Source organism: Eptatretus burgeri, chromosome 14, assembly GCF_056783735.1.
Source record: "Eptatretus burgeri isolate ZD-2024b chromosome 14, Ebu_testis_v1, whole genome shotgun sequence".
NCBI lineage: Eukaryota > Metazoa > Chordata > Myxini > Myxiniformes > Myxinidae > Eptatretus > Eptatretus burgeri.
Genome location: NC_140974.1, coordinates 57,933,654 through 57,954,048, shown reverse-complemented (window position 1 = coordinate 57,954,048; position 20,395 = coordinate 57,933,654). Strand labels below are relative to the sequence as shown.

Genomic DNA, 20,395 nt, shown 5'->3' with positions numbered 1-20,395 from the left:
CAAAGTGCGGCCTGTCCCTCGGATGGACGTTAAGCTTGACGTCCCGTCTAACGGCATTAGTATGAGGATATTGAAGGTCCCACGGTGTCTGAGAGAATAGTTGCCAAGCTCTCGCCGACGCCCTCAAACCTGCCTGAATGTGCAGCGGTCCTGCATCAGCGACACGTCTGCACCTAAGTAATGGTGTAACCAGCGGGACAACTTCGTAATTTAATCCCGATCCACTAGACGCATTCGCTTTCTATGATTACTTGACAGGCCTTACCAACGCGAGGCCCACGTGATCGCAGTCAAGCCAGGCTGGGATGGGCAGAACATGAGTCGGGCCAGGTGCTGGTTCGGCCACACAAATCCTTTTGGTGAGGCGACGATGGGAGGGTGTTTGCCCATCATGGACCCTCTCATCCAAAGCTGTACACAAACGGCAGTAAATGGTGAGTGATGGTGATGGTAATGTAATGATGCACTACGTACCCCCTAGAGAAACATGTACTCTATTTACACTTCATCTGTCACCAATTTCCTCTCTCCTCTGCATTGTCATTTACATTTTTTTCAACTCTCTCTTCATCCAAAATGGTAGTTCAACTCCAACACTTCTTTAACCCTCTGACTTAACTCGATTACATCCCTTATACAAGTCTACGATTTCTCATGGGAACTGATGAGATTCCCATCACATTTTTATCAGATCTCATGAACAACGTATCACGGTCTTTGTAAAGGTCTAACTCGCACATTGTGGCCTTTCAAGGTGGTTGTCCACCACAAATTTCTTTCAATTATATCGTTTGCCAAAGAAAGCTCATTCTGTTCATAATCCTCTAGATTTGTCTGTTTTGATCGATATCTGTCTCGTTTTTTAAATATGTACAGTATATATATACAGGATCGAGGCTCATGGCAGGGCAGAACAACATGGTGCAATGTTTCAACAAACGAAATGGGGCAAAGGGTAAACAGTGGGAAAACAACAAATGGATGCAGCACAGCACAAGGGGAGGCCTTGTAGGAGCAGAGTGCGGACAGGGTCTGAGCGGGTCGAGTAAACCTCAGTTGTGTAATTGGGAGAGAGCGTGACGTGGCGATGGGCAGCAGTCTTTAAATCCTGGAGAAGAGCTCGAGACAATTCACTCAGAAAGACAATTCCACAGGACAGTATTTTTTGTTGTTGTTCTTTCGACCTTTCACTCTTACGTGGCTGTTGTTCACCACTTGGCGGAAGGATAGACTTTTGTTCAAAATAAAATATAAAAAAGACCTTGGATCGTTCATTTCCCTGGTTGATGTGGGGTGCGGCTCAGCCGCTGACGCCGTCTCTTCCACCATAGCTGTGGACGTGCAGGAAATTTGTAATTGGCCGAGGATGGAGGCCCAATAGCCAAATCTACTTCAAAAGATACCATGAGGATTTTTTTTTTATCCACAAGCAAGTGAAAGCAGATAGGACAGGCAGGTGAACAACCTTTACAAAGGTGTGCTCCGCAATGCAACGATGCCCTGTGGCACAGCACAAAGACGGGCGTTTGAGCCGACCCGAACCTAGGTGAGCAAGACATTAACTGAGCGCTCCTGGAAGCTCTTTTGGCAACAAGAGAGAGCACGGCACATGCTGTTGGCATTTCGGAGAAACTCTCATCCACCTGGCAATGTCAAACTGCATGTACCTGGACAAATCACCACCTGGCACTAACCTGTAGGTGCAATTCTTCACACTTCACTCCACTGAGGACTTCCTGAGAAGCTTTGGAACAGCAAGGGTGCAACAGCTAATGAGTCAATGAGCAAGTGAGGAACACACTGAACGCGTAACCTTCATTTTATAGAAACAAAATTGACATATAGGTCCAAATCAAGCCATCGGTATTATCTGAAAGGTCTTTAACATGTGGCTATTCCTCGTTTTGATCTTTGAGGTCAGCTGATAAGGGGGACAATTCTAACCACGTACAGGGCGGCACTCACGGAAAATGATTCCCAGCGCGGCGGTGGGGTGTGAGGCCCGACGTACACATTGGCCAGCATCTGATCCGCAGCACAGCGACGTGTCCAGCACACACATGAGGAGGGAGGGGATGGGTGTGAGAGATTATAGGGAAGGGAGCAGCACGAGAGCAACGATGTAAATGTAAACACATCTACTGCAGGTGCACTCAACTAACATGCCTCTGTATCTGCTGTTCTTAAATGTTATTGAGTGTCAACCTTAGACGTTAAGGAGGTCAAAGTGCATCTACGCTTGGCTCCAAATACTCTGCAACGTGAGTTTCAGTTTATGTTCGCTTTTTGGCCTCGCTATCTTGCCGATAAACTATGGGAGGGCAATTATTTAAACAATGGGAGAAGGATGTCTTGAAGCTCCATTAAAGGTAAAAGGAATGTATATTTCCTTGTTAGATTTAATACAATTCACAGATAGTGAGGTGCAAGGGTAATTGGTCAAAATGTAACCCTCATCCCTGTTTACAATTATTTATTCCTTCAGTCAGCACTGACCCTGAGCCTGGCTGACGATCACGACCATCCCTCACTTCACAATGCAGTCACGTTCTCGAAGAGCAACCGGCACCCTCCTCTCGCACCCTCCACCCCCAACACCAGCAACCAGCAGCATCCTCTCACACCTGCTCCTCCCTCTACAATCTCATCCCCCCCAATCATCTAAATCAAACACTCTGCAAACACCCACGCCCATTTCCTACACCATCTCCCAACTCTTGCACACCCCCACCCAATATACATCAGAAGCACCATATCGCACCCCTGATCCTATACAGCAGCGCCTTTCTCTTTCACCTACCATCATCCAAAATGGCACCCTCCTCCCACCAGACTCCCCCCCCCCACTTCAAATCGGCATCAAGCTCTCCCACCGAAAGCTAGACTGAACTGAACACCGCACTCACTACCATCTCCTACACCAGCACCCTCCTTTGACATAACCTCTTAACCCTCACTCTCACCATCCCAGACACCAGATGGAACCTCTAATACCCCTCCCCCTCCCCCCAATCCTCTACACTAGCACCCTCCTCTCATTCCACCAGTCACCCACACAGTACCCTTCTCATTCTCCTCCATATCCCACAAACCAGCACCCCATACCAAGGCTGCGAGACACTAACCTGTCATGCGAACACGTTTGTCATTCTGCTGCGTTGTCTCGTTTTGGCAGCAGCCCCGGCCCTGTTAACACACCACACCACACCAGTGTCACATTCAGATGCCAGAGCAATGGCAGTCTCATGCCACTCCAATAAGGAAGAAGAGTACACCTCTTGGCAACAAAGGTGAAAGCTGTAGTTGCAGACGATGTGAAAAAAAGTTTTCTTTCACTAGACTTCTGCTGCTTGAACAATTCAACTCCTTCATTCCGAGCTGCAACAGTATGCCACCATGTCATGATAACCTGTGGTGGTATCAGCAATTGATAGGTGGGAAACTTTATATCCTGTGTTTATTAATTTTATTAATCTCCAGAGCTCACGGAGGACCTTGTACATTCAGCACATTGAGGACATCGACGTGAGTTATTTTTACATGATGTATAAGGAAATTAGGAGACACTCGACAAGCACAAACACTGTAGAGGACTTGAACCTAGGTTCCGAGCACCACGAGTCAACACTGGAGATGGGAACATGGAACCAGGCCACATATTGTGCACAACAGACCAGTGACTGGTCGAGTCAAAGGGAAAGTGCCTGAAGAAACCTTGTAGCAGGATCCACAGCGGTCATGATAAGCAGTGGTATATTGACAGAAGACTATTCTGGTAGTGAATGTATACAAGAATAACCCTTACGATTTACAAGATTCTTCAAAGATGGAAAATAAATCCCTACAGCTTGGAAGAACACTGAGCTGGTATTGATCCACAAAGAAGAAATAGGTTGGGCTGAAATAATTACCAACAGAATTGCCGACCCTCTAGTATTTATAAATCGTTCACAAAAGTTAGCAAAGCTGTTGCTGAGTCGATGGGCCTCTTACTTCGCCATCACTGACAGGTCGGTGGTTTCTGTGTCTTCTTCTGCCTCCTTTCTCGTCTTGCACTCTCTGCCTTCTCCATGGTTTGTCCCCCCCCCCCCATCCAGGTGTTTGTAGGGCACACATGGTCTACCAGCAACCCCCTTCTAGTAAAACTCCCAAAATCCAGAACCACCGCTCACCTCGACTCTTTGGTTCCTCGTTTTCCTCGCCTATGGAACCAACTTCCACATTCTCTTCAATCCAATTCTTCCCTCCAGGTCATCAAAGCAGCTGTTAACCATCTTCTCAAGATCGTCCCCAATAAAAAAACCATGATCTTTTCTACACCCGTTAAACCACCCTGCTCCCTACCCACAAAAAATGTTTTGCCTCTATATACATATTGTCCACCCCTTGCGTTCTCTCGTACCCCTCATCGTTACGCACATCCCTTGTTTGTTCATCTCCGTTTATTTCTCCCTCGGCCCTGCTGTTGTATTTCCCCTTCTCCTTCTGCTGTTCCTTTTGTTATGTTGCGTCCTGATCCGTTCTGTGTTCTCGTTCTTCCACGAGCCTCGACTCTGTATACAAAAAAACTGGCTTATTTCCTGTTATTGCGAACTCAGAGGAGTAACACCTGAATCTCTCCTGATGACTACATCTTTTCTCTTTGCTTATTCGGGTTCCTTCTGATGACTCCAGTGCAGTATTCGGTCTTTCATCTGATTAGGATTGAACTGGACAACAACCGACCTTGAGAAAGAAACAAGCTTGTCGAATCATCGAGAGAATATAACCTTCCTTTGTGTTCCGCATCCAGTGATCATGGAAAAGCCTTCGACAGTGTGGAAACAAATTGCGTCAAACAAGCTCTACGTCACCTGCATGCCAACTCCAGCTACATCCATATATTCAGTGAGGTTCGCAATGGGGGAACAGCGACCTTGAAACTGCACCAAAATTAGAGGCAACATCAAGATCGAAAGGGGTGTCAGCCGGGGAGTACAATTTCACCGACACTGTTCACTGCATGCCGACGAGGCGCGTTCCAACGGCTAAATTGGGGGGGAAACAGAGGATTAAATATCAATGGAGAAACGGTGAACCACCTACGATTCGCAGGTGACACTGCATTGATTTCAAACGATGTTAAAGTACTGAAAGTCATGATGGAAGAGATCAACCTGGAGAGACAAAAAGATCAAACTCTAAATGAATACGACATAAAACTCATGTCCAACTATGATGCAAGAAAGGAAGAGACTCGATTAGATCATTGCACACTTGAAGAAGATGGCAATTACATTTACTTAGGCCAACTCGTACAAGTCGATCCAGATCACATTGAAAATGTGGAGACTACTGGAACAGGATGAGCAGCATTTTGAAAATTAAATAATGTCATGAAAAGCAAACTACCCTTGTGTGTGGAAGGGAAAGATTACGATCGGTGTGTTCTCCATTCAAGCATGGTGTTGGCTTAACGGTTAAGATGGCTGGCTTAAGGTCTTCGGGTCTTGAGTTTGAGTTCCTCCCGTGCCGTTAGATAACACCAGGTGGGTTAACTCAGCCTCTCATCCTTCCGAGGTCAGAAAAATGAGTACCAGCTTACTGGAGACGGCGTGGTGCATCAGCGGCACAGCCGTGCTCCCAGCAATGATGCAACCAGCAGCCTCAGGCTGCGTACGAAATAATAAAAGCGTGTTTTCCAAGCAATGTCACATGTGCCAGTGAAACATGATGTCGAACAACGAAGATGGAGGAGACTTTGATCACCTCGCAAAGAGCCGTGGAAAGATGGTGTCTTGGCGGATCCAAAAGGACCAAAAAGAGAAACGGATGGACGAGACAGAAAAGAAAATTGCTTTTCGGTGACAATCGAAAACCTGAAAAGCAACTGCGCTGGACACGTAGCAAGAAGAACGGACAACTGGTAGTCAACAACAATTACAAACTGACGACCTATAAAGGGCCTAAGAGAAGCAGTGGTAGACTGAAGATCGGATGAGAAGCAGAGGTCGGCCAAAGTTCGGATGGAGAGATGAAATTGGAACATTTAGTGGGGTAGAATGGTCTCGTATTGCATTGAATATAACAAAATGGACCATGTTGAGGGAGGCCTTCATCCTGCAGTCGACTAAATAGGCTAGTCAAGCAAAGTCAAGGGATGGACAAAATAGGCCAAGTCAAGGGTCAAATTGAAGGTTGTCACTCGGCCCGAACAGCCTAACTCAGGTAGTTCACTCAAATCTCCAAGAGTTACTGTACATGAGCATTACTTTGCTGTTGCTCGGTCGGAACAATTCTGTTATTCTTGCACGGCAAGCTGGACCGTGCTTAAAACTTGACATTTGGGTTCCTGTGTCAAGTACCTTTCAATCGCCACGACATCCATTTCTATTTCAGAAGGACTCCCGCATGTGTCTGGGATATTCCCACAGGAAAATATAAACAAAGCTGTAGATTTGAAGCTGAATACACCCACACAAGTATAAACAGTCAAGAGACATGAAGGTGACATGAGACCGTGGTCCTAGAGAACACCATTTAAGATCTTCCTTCATCATCCATCATGCATTTGCTGCCCATCAGCTGAAAGAAGAGGAGAGAGTACGCATTAAATCAACGTGTAAGAATGAATGTTGAGCATTTTCCCTGAAGTTCGGCCCAACAATCGGCGATCGAAGTTTTTGGCAGTTGAGTTTGAGTGTTGGAGGAATGGCAATCGAGTTTATCTTCATGCAAAGGTCGTGTAAGGTGAAGGGTCATATCTGGAACACACAACAGAGAAGGTAACAATGCCTTTTGTTCTCATTATCAGAATGAACAGCAGCCAAGGCAGTAAAAGCATCCGATGAATAATGCACGAAACATTCCAGGACTCCCACCAATCCTTAAACGGGCATGTCGGTCGGAGAGAAGCATGTCGGAGAATGACTTGTTTCACCAGGTATACCATCTGACCCCATTGTAATGAGCAAAGTCCTGCAGCGAGAAAAAAAAAACATGTATTGTTTCTTGCTTCAGGACTGCTCATTAAAATAAAAAAACTGACCCACAGCGAGGGCCTCTTCAAGCACTGGATATACCAAAACCAATGTTTGTGCGACGAGTGCTTTCTTAGGACAACCCAGTGACGTGATCATTCACAGGTAGTGAACTCACCTTTGAGCTGTCTAGTCCTGGTTTGATTCCCAAACTGACTCTAAACTGTCATCCTGGTGCTTTCCAATAAAGAAAGACAGGATGCTGCACCATTGAACCTTTGGAGGGATGTTAAGCCCGGTGTCCCATAAACTCAAATTCACTGATGGATGTTCAAGATTGCAGAGTTCTGTGCTGGTACTCTGTGGCCAAACACTTGTCTCCATGTACAGGGGAACTGCGTCAGCAGTACTGCTGTTTCTCATTACCTCCACCACCGAAGGTGGACGGAGGTTTTGTTTTCACCCCCACTTTTTATCTGCATGTCTGTGAGCAGGATATTTCAAAAAGTTGTGGACGGATTATGACAAAACTCGGTGGATGAGTTGAGTCAGTGATAAGAACAAGCTGATTAGATTTTAGTTCAGGTCCAGATGCAAATCTGGCCTATCAGTGGGATACAAAACGTAAACTTTTTTTCTAACCACTTACAAAGCTTTCATCCACAGTCTGATGAAGTACTGCTCCTCCCCCCCCCACCCCCCCATCGGGGCTGGTGCTCCTGCCTCACACCGAGCTCGACTTCACGCTTTGGAAACCAAGGCTTTTAGGATCATTGGTATCTCCTGCAATGAAGCCGAATCTTTGGGTCTCTCACTCTCTCACCGGAGGCAGGTCGGTGGTCTTTCTGTCTTCTATCGTCTCCTCTCTGGCCTTGCACCCCTGCTCTGTCTGTGATCTGTCCCCCCTATATTTCCTCAGTGCGCTCAAGGTCTGCCAACCCCCCCCCCCCTGGAGAAACTAGCAAAATCAAGAATCACTACTCACCTTCACTCTTTCATTCCTCTTTTTTCCCCACCTCTGGAACAAACTCCGACACTCTCTTCAATCCCACTCCACCCTCCAGGTCTTCAAAACAGCTGTTCACCACCATCTCATATCTTCCCCCATTCAAAACCTTGATTTTTACTACCCCCATTAATTCACCCCAAGCCCACCTCTTTTAAACTCGCCGTTTCCGATCCTGAAAGTCCCTGTAGTACCATGATGTTTACCCCATATACTCCACCCCATCCCTCTCCCTTCCACAGATATCCTATTGTCTGTGTTCCCCACTATTTTGTGCTTCCCTCTCCTACTCCTCATGTCTCCTGCATTGTTATATGTTTCTGTGTATTAGCTCTTACACAAGCCTCGATTTGGTATACAAAAAATAAAGTAAACTCTCCCGCCTGGTGGAGGTACGCGCTCTATCGAATGTTGTACTAGTTAATGATGTGACGAGCCGAGCTAATTCGATGAACAATTGTTTGAGTACACAAAAACAAGAAATTAGGGCATCAATTCACCAAACTCCTATCACATCAAATGTCTTTGTGAGCTTAGCAACAGCCTCCGTTACCTACGATGGAATTATTATTATCCATGTTGTTACCCTGAGCCGGAAGGTACATTTATTTCTTTAAAGCAACTTCAGCTGTTGGGTGGCAATAGCATTTTGTGACGCCTGACGATAATGGACAAGGAGTGTAATCGAGTTGATGCAAAACGAGACAATTTGACCATCAGGAGACAACGTTGACATGAGGACGTGACCTCAAAGCGTTGGTTGGAGTTCCGCCACGATCGGGACAGGTACAATATGTGGTAGTGCATTGTCCTTGCTGGTCGCTTGTGTGTCAGAGTACGCTTCAGTGGTGGCACCTCGGAACTCCTTAAAACTCGACGTTTTGGCCTACCCACAGGTATCGCTCAGGTTGGTCGTCTGGTGCTGCCAGGACCGATGTCCAACTTGTCCACCAAACAAGGAAAAAGACCAATTTTGTTTGTGCGTGTGGCTCATGGTGATCAAATCCCGAACATTACTTTTAATTGGTCTCAATATTTTGCAATTAAGTGGAAATAATTAAATAATACAAACAGGGTACAATCATTATTGTTCCCTAACCAACACGTCACACCACAACCCTCCGCACTGCCTCTTCCATGCACTATCCTTTCCTCAACCCGACCTCACCTCTTCCCAAACGAACTCCCCCCATCGCATGTCTTTTCCCAGATAACAAATCCCATTTCTTTGCCGTTATCATTCGGGTGATGGGAACAGCACGGCACGCCTTTGCTGCTTTGCAAAACTGTCTGCAGTAATGAATGGCATCAGAATATGCAGCCAACAGTGAACGCCTGGATAGCTGCACGAATGATGTGCACAAGATAACATGAACCGCAGAAGCATTTTTTGGGGGACAAACGGCCGACAAAATGAGCGCCACCTATATGCTGTGCTACTTACATGCTGCAATGCTTCACCGCTGCACTATCTCAACACTGTGGTGGTGATGCTGCCTAGAAACTTTGCTGCCTGGACGATTTGCTGCCTGGACAATTGTACTGCCTGGAAACATTGCTTCCTGAAAACTGCACTGCTTGGAAACTATGCTGCCTGGACGCTGCACTGCCTGGAAGATTTGCTGCCTGGACAATTGTACTGCCTGGAAGCTTTGCTTCCTGAAAACTGCACTGCCTGGAAGATTTGCTGCCTGGACAATTGTACTGCCTGGAAACTTTGCTTCCTGAAAACTGCACTGCCTGGAAGATTTGCTGCCTGGACAATTGTACTGCCTGGAAACATTGCTTCCTGCAAACTGCACTGCTTGGAAACTATGCTGCCTGGACGCTGCACTGCCTGGAAGATTTGCTGCCTGGACAATTGTACTGCCTGGAAGCTTTGTTGCTTGGACACTGCTCTGCTTGGAAGCTTTGCTGCCTGCACACTGTGTTGCCTGCTAATCCATGAGTATAACTGGGACCAAAAAGGTACAACCAGAACTACAGAAACGATTTTCCAGGCACTGAGCGCAGAGTCAAATCTTCACAACCCGAGTGCGATTCCTGATCAGCTCCCATCGTATATGTACACGCCATTTGTCCGAAGCGTGTCTTTACAGTCTTCGCAAAGCAGGAGGATATTGAAAAAAGTTTGAAAAAAAACAAAAAACCACATGATTACTCCAGAAATAATTGACGGTTCCATAAATGAAGAAAACATTCCTCCGTTTTATATACCGTGCGGGGGACCTGACGATTAGAGAGACATCCGTTGTCGAAACCAGGACCGATGTCCAACTTGTCCACCAAAGACTGAAAACGACCGTTTCATTCAGTCGGTGTCACTGTTACACTTGTGCCATTCTGATACCTCATCCCTCGGTTCTCCACTTTGGAACACGATCAGGTGGCACTGATAGGTTCATCGGGAAAAGATTTGCGATTGTGTGCAAGAGGGTCATTTGTTATGAATCGAATCCCTTGGACAAACCGATTTTAAGAAAGGTGATGTCTTTTGTTTGCGTTATAGCTCAACGATGCATACACATGGTCAGACACGTCAAAAGTGGATTTGGTGTCCTCATCCGAGAGACCATAGTGCGTGTGGTTCACTGCGGAGTAGTCTTTACCAACGTAAAAATTCTCACTCTCAACCTTGTTTTCCAAACATGGACTATGACACACAAGGACTATGCTACAAATTGGAACAATGGTTTATGGACCTTTTCCTGTGAAACTGGCCCAAGGGCCTACTTGTGTTTGAAAGAGAGTCCACACTTGTTACCCTCGCCAGAGGAGTAGGTATTTCATTTGGATCCGTTTGTCTCTTCGTTACCTCTGCCACCGAAGGTGGATGGAGGTTATGTTTTCACCCTGGTTTGTCTCTCTGTCTGCCTGTCTGTCTGTCTTTGTGAGCAGGATATCTCAAAAAGTTGCGGACAGATTTGCACGAAATTTGGTGGACAGGTTGGGTGCATGACAAGGACGATTGATTCGATTTTGCTGAAGATCCGGATCCGGATACGAGAATTTTTAGTGATTCTTCATTATTGAGAGATGGGGCCTGGAATGATGACAGCATGATATCTCAACAAGTTGTGGATGAGTTATGACAAAACGTGGTGGACAAGTTTGGTAGGTGACAAGAACAAGTCGATTCGATTTTTGGTTGAGGTCCAGATCCACAACCGGCGTATCAGTGGGATACAAAATGTAAACTGTTCAGCCTGGTGGAGGTACGCTTTCCACCGAGTGCCCGTTCTAGTTTGTTTGTTTGCTTGTCAGCACAGACTGTGCCACCAGCATTGACCACAATTTTTACATAAAATATTTTTTCAACCGAGTAGCTCTGTAAAGTTTGTACAATTGGAATGCGAGTACATCTATAAAATACGTACATTGAAACCGCACAAACACCACACAAACGTCCTGGCGAGGGTCTGCAATCTTCGATTGCTCTTTCTGGTTCATATAGCAATTGTGATGCTCCATGTTTCTTCAAGAGTCAGAATGCCCTTGTCTAACCCACGACCCCACACCCCTCCCTCCACCACTCCACCCTCCCCACAAAAAACTACACGCATACATGACAGCAGGACCTCTCGACGGGAAGACAATGCCTCACGTTTGACCTCACACTTGACCTTACAAGCCTGCCAAAGGAAAAGCATGGAAGAAAAACGCCCTTCCTCCCTCGTGCGATCCACCACAATCCCACTTCATCCCTCAATGGGTGGACAATTACAGCAGTGATCCACCACAATCCGATTTTAGCAGTGATCCACCGCAACCCATTTTTAGCAGTGATCCACCACAATCCGATTTTCGCAGTGATCCACCACAATCCAATTTTAGCAGTGATCCACCGCAACCCATTTTTAGCAGTGATCCACCGCAATCCGATTTTCGCAGTGATCCACCGCAATCCGATTTTCGCAGTGATCCACCACAATCTGATTAATGCAGTGATCCACCACAATCTCATTAATGCAGTGATCCACCACAATCTCATTAATGCAGTGATCCACCACAATCTCATTAATGCAGTGATCCACCACAATCTGATTAATGCAGTGATTGATCCACCACAATCTCATTACAGCAGTGATTCACCACAATCCAATTTTAGCAGTGATCCACCACAATCCAATTTCAGCAGTGATCCACCACAATGTAATTGCAGTTTTCTATCCGTGGTTTCAAAAACGTTTTTATTCTCGTTGGTTCACTAAATCCTTCTGTCATGTTACGTGATCCTTTGAATACATTGTAAATTAAATTGTCTTAATTAAAAGTAAAACAAATTCTTAGGTGATCTAATTTTTTCTCACAGCAAGTGCATGGGACCTATCAACATTGTAGAACTACAACGGCACTTGGTAAAGTGTATACCTCTGCCAGGCTGAACAGTCTATGTTTTGTATCCCACTGATAGGCCGGATCTGCATCAAAACCTGAACTAAAATTTAATCGGTTTGTTCTTGTCACTGAATCAACTCATCCACCAAGTTTCATCCGTATCCGCCCATAACGTTTTTGAAATATCGTGCTATATATCGTTTTTGGCCCCATCTCTCAATTGTGAAGAATCATATAAAGAAATATCTAGTATCCTGATCCGGATCTTCACCAAAATCTAATTAATTCGTTCAAGTGCAATACACCCAACTTGTCCACCAAATTTTGTCTGAATCCATCCATAACCTTTTGAGATATCCTGCTATCAAACAGACAACAAACAAGAAAGATGTTGTGCATTGCATAATACTTGCAAAATCCAAATAAACAATAGTTGCCATGGAAACAGCAACTTGGTAATTTTGAAATTTTGTCCTTTCAAGTGTTTTACATGATCGAATGTTGTGCAGAACAAATTTGGTTGATACATTTTCTAATTGTGGGCAAAAGGTGTTTTACATGTTTCGGATGGCCTTGACCTTAACTTTTTTGACTACATTTGACCAAATATTACTCACATATACTACACATACATACAAATAAGCAGCTTGAGATTCAATTTGATGTCTTGAAAAACGAGAAAGTTCACAGAATACCTTATCCCGTGCTGTCTTGAGAAACAAGGACATGAGCGTGGTCTGTAAGCGGTAAATTTGATTGGTCGCGATGATGTAAAATGCCGAAATATTTTGTTCACGTACTGCGAAACGGAAGGTTTTTGAAAGTGCCAAGAAGGCGATTTGTGTTCTTCAGTGTTCAAGTATATAATTGATTTGAAATAGAATAAAGATTTTAAAAGTTGGAGAATTTTTTTTTTTAACTTTACCTCCATCGCTGCAGTGTCCTTTGCACAACCTTATTTAACATGTTAAATTAGTTATTCATGCCTGTTGCTTGTGTCATTTATGACATCCTTGAAAACAGTGAGTTTCATGTTTGCACTGATTTTCGATTTTGTTTGACAGTCAGAAAGGAAGACAGAATAAAAAAAAAATTTTCTCGCTCCTCTCTGCGCATGCACGATCAAGCCAAATTAAGAGCCAAAGTACTGAAAAACTCAAGGTTTGTTTTCTGATTTATGTTCCAATTTGTGTTCAAAATATAACATTCAATTGAAATTGACGACGTTTGTCGACGTCGTCAATTTCACATCTCAATCTCAATTTCACACCTCAATCACAAACTGACGTTTGTCGACAGAACAAACAGACAGAAGTGATCCAATTGCTTAACCCTGCTTTTCGCTTCAAGTGTGCGACATAATTACTGTGGTATGGTAATAATGAATTCACAAAAAGGCCCATCTGATGATACTTAATGGGGTGAAATTGTTGTCATGGAAACCGTTGACACGTCAAAAAGGCTAAATCGATCGTTCTGATTTTTGGTGAACAGTCTGTGCAAATGTGCAAATGCTGTTCAAATTTCAAGTTAATAGGATGAAAATTGATGATTGTATGTGACCTTGAGCTTTGACCTTTTGACCTCAAGCAATAGGCTTCAGTGACCCAATATGCAAACCCTGCTCAAATTTTAAGTCAATCGGATGAAAATTGATGATTTTATGCGACATTGATCGTTGATCCTTTTGACCTCAAAAGCAATATCCATCCATCCATTGGGAACATACTCTCTGCAGAGCGTTGGTGCTGCCTAAGCAATCTCGGCTATTGGGCACAATCCTGGATGGGTCGCCACTCCGACACAGTATACCAGCAAGCTGGCACTCGTTTTGCCGACCTCGGAAGGATGACAGGCAGAGTTAACCCCACCTGTTATTAATTCAACAGCTGAGCGGGGATTGAACTCAGGATCCTAGGATCCCAAGCCCGCCACCCTAACCATGAAGCCAGCACCAGGCATAAAAACAATATGCTTCTAGGTTTTCATTGGTGAATCAATTCAGTGACCCGATGTACAATTTTTGTTCAACCGAGCAGAGTACGTACCCTCCGAGTGGGTGGAGATTGCACATTACTTGCTGAAAAAAATATAGTCTGTACGTATATTGCAAGAAGACTGTATATTTTGTGAGGTGTGCATCTCAAGGGGTCTAACGGTCTAAAGTGTCTCAGGGGTGTAAAGGTCGAAAGGGTTTAGTGGTACAAATGGTCTACAGGCATCTATAATGGTCTGAATGGGTCTATAATGGTCTGTAAAGGTCTCAAGTGATCTAAATATCTAAAGATTATTTTCCAATGGTAGTTAGGGTCTAAAGGGATCTCGTGGGTCAAAGAGGTTTAAGGGTCAAGATGTCTAAGTGGTCGGAAAGGTGTAAATGTCTTCAGGAGTCTGAAGGGTATCAAAAGGTCTTCAGGGGTCTCAAAAGGTTTAAAGGGATACAAAGTATCTAAATGTGCTTGAGGCCTACCCATCGTTCCCCTCGGTGTATGATCGTGTTTATTTGTATTTTCTCCCCATTACCTTCAATTTCTATCTTCCCCACTTTCCCAACGTCCCCATCCCTCCCAACTAAGCACTCTATTTCTTGTCTTAAATCCAAAAAAAAAAAACCTTTCTCCTTGCACACCCACGAGTCTTGATCTTTCTTCTTCTTCTTCTTCTTCTTCTTCTTCTTCTTCTTCTTCTTCTTCCTCCTGCCAGCACACCATCTTTATTCTACTGAGCTGACCCTCTCTCGCCATTACTTTTACGATTTCTTCCTACAACCTTCCGTCTCCGAATCTTACCTGTTCTTCAAAAATACATCAAAAATTAATAATCTTCCTTGTATCCTTTCAATCTCTTCACCTCCTATAACCACGTGCCTCTCCACTCTTCCTGGTACTTTTCATTGACCCAGCAACTTCACACTGCATTTACCGTCCAAATTCACCACACACTTCCACGATTTTACTTCAACCTTCCCTTTTCCGAATGTTATGCAATCCTTATTTAAAATAAATAATTTCACTTTTGACTATTGCTTTTGACTTTTGACTATCCCACGGCCAATTGCTTTTCCCGTAACCACGTGATCTTTTACACCCCCTGCGTTTACCGATCCTATTTCACCATTCACCTCACAATTTTTTTGACAACGCTTCCATGACCTAATCTGATGAAAACTCTCTAATACAATAATAATAATAATAATACTACTAATAAAAACGATCTCTTATAATGCTTCATCTTCCTCTTTCACACATGTGGTTCTCTTTACTGTATCATAATGCACGACTCTTCTACTATTTAAACAGACTGCTCTCAATTCGACCTTCCCCTCATACCTTGCCTAAAAAATCTAACTGTTACAGCATTTCTTCGCTCCATTCTCTGAATTCGCCTTTATTGCATCCATTCTAGAAATGTGTTTCATCGCATCTCTGACCTAAAACTTAAAAAAAACAAAAAAACAGTTTGCTGTGAATGTTCGCTTTCCATCAACCATTCTTTTTTTCTAATTTCAGTGCTAACTCACCCCTCTCACCCCTCACTCTCAAAGCAACCATCACACTCATCTCCCTCCAAGCCTCCCTCTCACCTCTCTCAAAAACTCCCCCTCACTGTTCTCCCTCAACTCTCCTCACTCACCCTTCTCAAAGTTGCCCCCCCCTCTCATCCACAAAGCTGCCTCCTTCCACTGCCCTCTCACCTCCATCTCTTCACTCCACCTCCTCAAATCCTCAACCACCTTCTTCCCCCTCTCTTGTCCCCCCTCTCCCCCAGCACCACAGAGCCTTTTCTCCTCCTCATCCGGCCCCCTCCCCGAGCTATTCTGCAATCACCCACACTCTTTCAACAACCCTTCTTACCTCCCCCCCCCTCGTCCCTTGTCCTACCCTCCACCTCCCTTCCCACCCCCTGCCACCCAAAGCCTCCTCCCTCCCAATACATTAACAGTGTAGACCTCAAATATCTGGGGCCTTCGCGAAAACCTTTCAGATCTTTCCATACAGGTTGCCACTGACAAACCAGACATAATCTGCCTGACAGAAGCTTTCCTCCCCCAAGACGTGTCTGACTCCCAAGTATCTCTCCCCGGTTACTCCCTCCTCCGGTATGACAGACCTGAGCCTCGTCCTGGTGGAGGAGTTGCTCTCTTCATCAAAGACTCTATTCCTCACTCTCCATGCACTGCCCTCACTCCCCTACACCCCCAGGAATACCTCTGGCTATGGCTTCCCCTCCACTCCCACCTCATGTTTATATGTGTACTGTACCGTCCACCTAACAGTGATGACTCCATCTACACCTCACTATCCGAAATCATGGACCAACTTCTATCTTCTCATCCAAACTCTCTCTTCCTCATACGTGGCGACTCCAGTTATCATCATGCCAGTTTGCTAGGTGTGGGTACCTCTCTCACCTGTCATGGCACTTCAGCAAAAGCTTTCTGCGACTCATTGGGACTGACTCAATCGGTCAACTTCTCGACCCAGATCTCAACCAATGGTACTCCATCTCTTCTGGATCTGATTTTGACAAATTTCTTTGACAATATCTGCTGTTCTTCCTCCGATCCAATCGGTTCTTCTGACGATGTCCTTGTCAAAGTGGACATCTCTCTGGCTATTATCAGAGAACCACCTCACCGCCGTCGAGTCTGGCATTTCACTCAAGCCGACTGGCAGGGTCTCCAAGCAGCCATCAAACTTATAGACTGGTCTCCTATCGCTACTTTCTCCAACATCAACTCATCCTGGGAATTCTTTCAAAGAAACTTGCTCTCCCTCATGCACAGATTTATCCCCTCTCGTCTTCAGTTGTCCTACCCTTCCTCCCGCCCTTGGTTCACTGAAGCTTGTGGCGAGGCAGTTGTCCTGAAACAACTTGCCTTTGCCTCATGGAAAGCAAACCCAACTGAGGGCAATCTCAGTTCCTTCCATAAAGCTCAGAACAAGTGTGTATCTACCCTCAGGAGAGCCAGAAAACAACATCTTTCGAAGCTCAAGTCCGAACTTTCAAGCCTCTCTCCCTCCTAAAAATCCTGGTGGCGTCTAATAAAATCTGTTTCTGGTGTTTGTTCCCCCTCCATCCCCTCCCTTACCTCAAATGGCCGCACTGCTGATACCGCACGTGAAAAAGCTGAATGCCTAAACTCGGTGTTTCCAGCTAAATCTTGTCCAAAACCCATCGCTTTCTCTACCTACCTTACCCAGTCACACCCAACTGTTCCTGGACTCTGTGTCCTTTTCTCCTGACAAGGTGGAGAGCTTGCTGTCAAAACTCAACTCAGATTCTGCAACCAGTTCAGACGGCATCAACCCAGGTGTCCTCAAAACCTGCTCTTCTGATCTTGCTCACCCTCTCTCTGCATTGTTCACCCTGTCCTTTTCCCACTGGTCATCTTCCATCTGCTTGGAAATACACCAACATCACTGCACTACATCAAAAAAGCGAGCAAAAACCAATCCCCTCAACTCTAGAACTATTAGCTAACTTCCTATCATCAGCAAGGTCAGGGAATCCATCATTGCAGCTGATATGAAAACCTTCCTTTTATCCATCAACTTCATCTCAGATCACCGATTTAGTTTCAGACCATGTCACTCCACCTTGGACATGCTGCTTCTACTCACCAAACAATGGATGGAGGCCCTAGATATCAGACATGAGCTCAGGGTCATCTCTCTGGACATATCTCATGCTTTTGAAACAGTCTGGCATCCTGCCTTGCTCTCCAAACTGTCTGCCTATGGCATCCAAGGCCAACTCCACACATGGCTCACTGACGTCCTCTACTCTCGTTTCATATCCTCTCCCTGTCAAGGCTGGTGTGCCCCAATGCAGTTTTCTGAGCCTTGTCATATTCCTAATCTTCATCAATGATCTCTCTGACTCTCTGAAAAATCCTGTTTATCTCGTTGCTGATGACTCCACCCTCTGCCATACAAAATGGACATACCGGCAGACGGGACAAATGGCCTCTGCCATACATACAAAACTCCACCCTCCTTCAAATTCCTTGTTTTCCTTCCTGAAAGCCCCTGTAGTGTCCATCTTGTTTACCCCATGTACCACACCCCATCCATCTTCCTTTCCATAGACCTCCTCTTGTCTTTGTTCCCCACTATTTTGTCCTTCCCTCTCCCACCCCTCTTGTCTCCTGCCTTGTTATATGTTTCTGTGTATTAGCTCTTACACGAGCCTCAACATGCAAAAAAAAAACCCAGCGATTACCTGAGCCCACTGATCCACATTTGTGACAATTTCCTCTCTGCACATCACTTGACTATCATTTGCACATCACTGCACCCTAATTTTGTACCTCCTCCAACCATGCACCTTAGACAACCTCATTTTTCCTCCTCCTTCCCCCTCCTCAGAAAATGGATTTGCGCAGGTCCATCGACCTCGCTTGGAAACTTAGAGGTCGCAAACACCTCATACTTTTCTTATCTTTCTGGACTATTCTAATTTACATCGGGAGTGCTTCTGATGGCACCTGTAATGTTAGTATAAATAAGATTGCGAAAGTATTTGAATTGTATAGTTCTGCCCTGTCTCTTTCTTTTGTAAACAACTGCATATCTTTTGCCACACCTCACCCATCCTTGCTTTCCCTGCTGCACGTATTTTCTTTTGTAATAAATCCCTTGTTTATTGTGCCACATACCTTTCCTCTCCCTTTCTAACAATAACATTTCTTGCATTGTAAATGTACCCAGCTCGTCGCGTCTTTTCCTCCATTGATCCAGCATAGTCCGCACGTTGTGTCAACTGAGAAGTTCTACTCCACGTGATTTGCTCTTGTAAGCCAGCGTACACTCACTGCATCACTTATCAGTAATCTAGGTGTGATCGTCCAAAGTTAAGGTAACTATGCAAAGTAGTGACACCCTGCCAGGATTGGCAGCACCAATCAGCATTCGTGGTTGCTTAACAACTAACATTACATGCTATGGAGTTATCCGTGGCTGGTGGCCTCAGGACCAGGTGTTCGGGAGGAAATTGAGTGCTTCCCCTAATGGCAAACCTCGAATCCCGGCCCGTAACAATATATTTCATCAAACTCACACATTTATCTCCATTACCTCTGCCACCAAAGGTGAATGCCACCAAAGGTAAATGCCACCAAAGGGTTATGTTTTCACCCCTGTTTGTCTGTCTGTCTCTTTGTTACTTGTGATACAGAATATTCGCAAGTATGAGTATATTGGTTGGTCTTGTCTGTTATGCTGTTTGTCTGTCTGTCTATCTGGCAATTGCCTGTAGGTCTTATTTTTATGCTGATATTCACAAAACTTAACCACTTGGTGGAGGTAATCACAAGCAATAAGCTTTTTTGTTTTTTTAGGTCAATAAGTCAAAAGGTCAAGGTCACAAATCATAAATTTTCATGCAATTCAATTGCTTCCTTTTGGTATACTGTATATAAAACCGAAAAACATGGGGGAACGGTGAACCCTCCTCGAGGTAACACGTTGGTCGACCCATGTGAGTATGTCTATGAATTACATATTGTTTGGTTGTGAGTTGGACCATGAATACATCTATTAATTACTTATTATTGGACCATTTAATAATTATTATACATCTGAGCCAAATAGTTAATCATAAGCAACGAAGTATTATTAAATTATGTCTATTAATAAGGTATTAATATATCCCTTTAGACTACATCTATTAACTAGAATGGCACTTGGTAGAGTAGAGCGCGTAGTCTTGCCTTGCGCGCTCAGTCTGAACAAACATACCATTGTTAACTGAACACACTATATTGTGGCTCATATACCCATATCGTCCATGCACCCCTATTATATCACCTACATTGCCATTATCCTGTAGCTTTATTGATTGGTTATTAGGTTATTTGACCAATATTTTGGTTAAATGTGCACTTTTGTGCCCATTAAGGTGAAATTGCATAAGTCGAGGTGAATATGAAAGAAAAATTCAATCTATATTCCCCATGGCAAGTCGATATGTATGAAGTTTCGTATCAATCTGTTAAGCAGTTCTGGAGAAGAAGATTTTATATGTTATTATTTTGAAGCCAATGTGGCCACCAGACAATGTGACCGATGACATCATAAATTTAATTCTT

The 20,395-nt window shown here is 44.6% G+C and overlaps 1 protein-coding gene across 5 annotated transcripts in view; it reads right to left on the bottom strand.

Annotated features, from left to right (window-relative positions):
* Nucleotides 1-20,395, bottom strand: part of LOC147013318 (high affinity 3',5'-cyclic-AMP phosphodiesterase 7A-like) — a 100,510-nt gene that overhangs the window by 22,125 nt on the left and 57,990 nt on the right. For 4 of the 5 annotated variants that reach the window (XM_085855040.1, XM_085855036.1, XM_085855037.1 and 1 more), the window contains exons 2-4: nucleotides 3,126-3,186; nucleotides 1,966-2,025; nucleotides 266-411 (exon numbers count right to left, since the gene is read on the bottom strand). In XM_085855040.1, the coding sequence (XP_085711166.1) occupies nucleotides 266-411; nucleotides 1,966-2,025; nucleotides 3,126-3,186 (267 nt within the window). Of the gene's footprint in view, nucleotides 1-265; nucleotides 412-1,965; nucleotides 2,026-3,125; nucleotides 3,187-4,172; nucleotides 4,680-20,395 lie in introns of those variants that run through there. The other variant, XM_085855041.1, reaches the window with a different exon arrangement.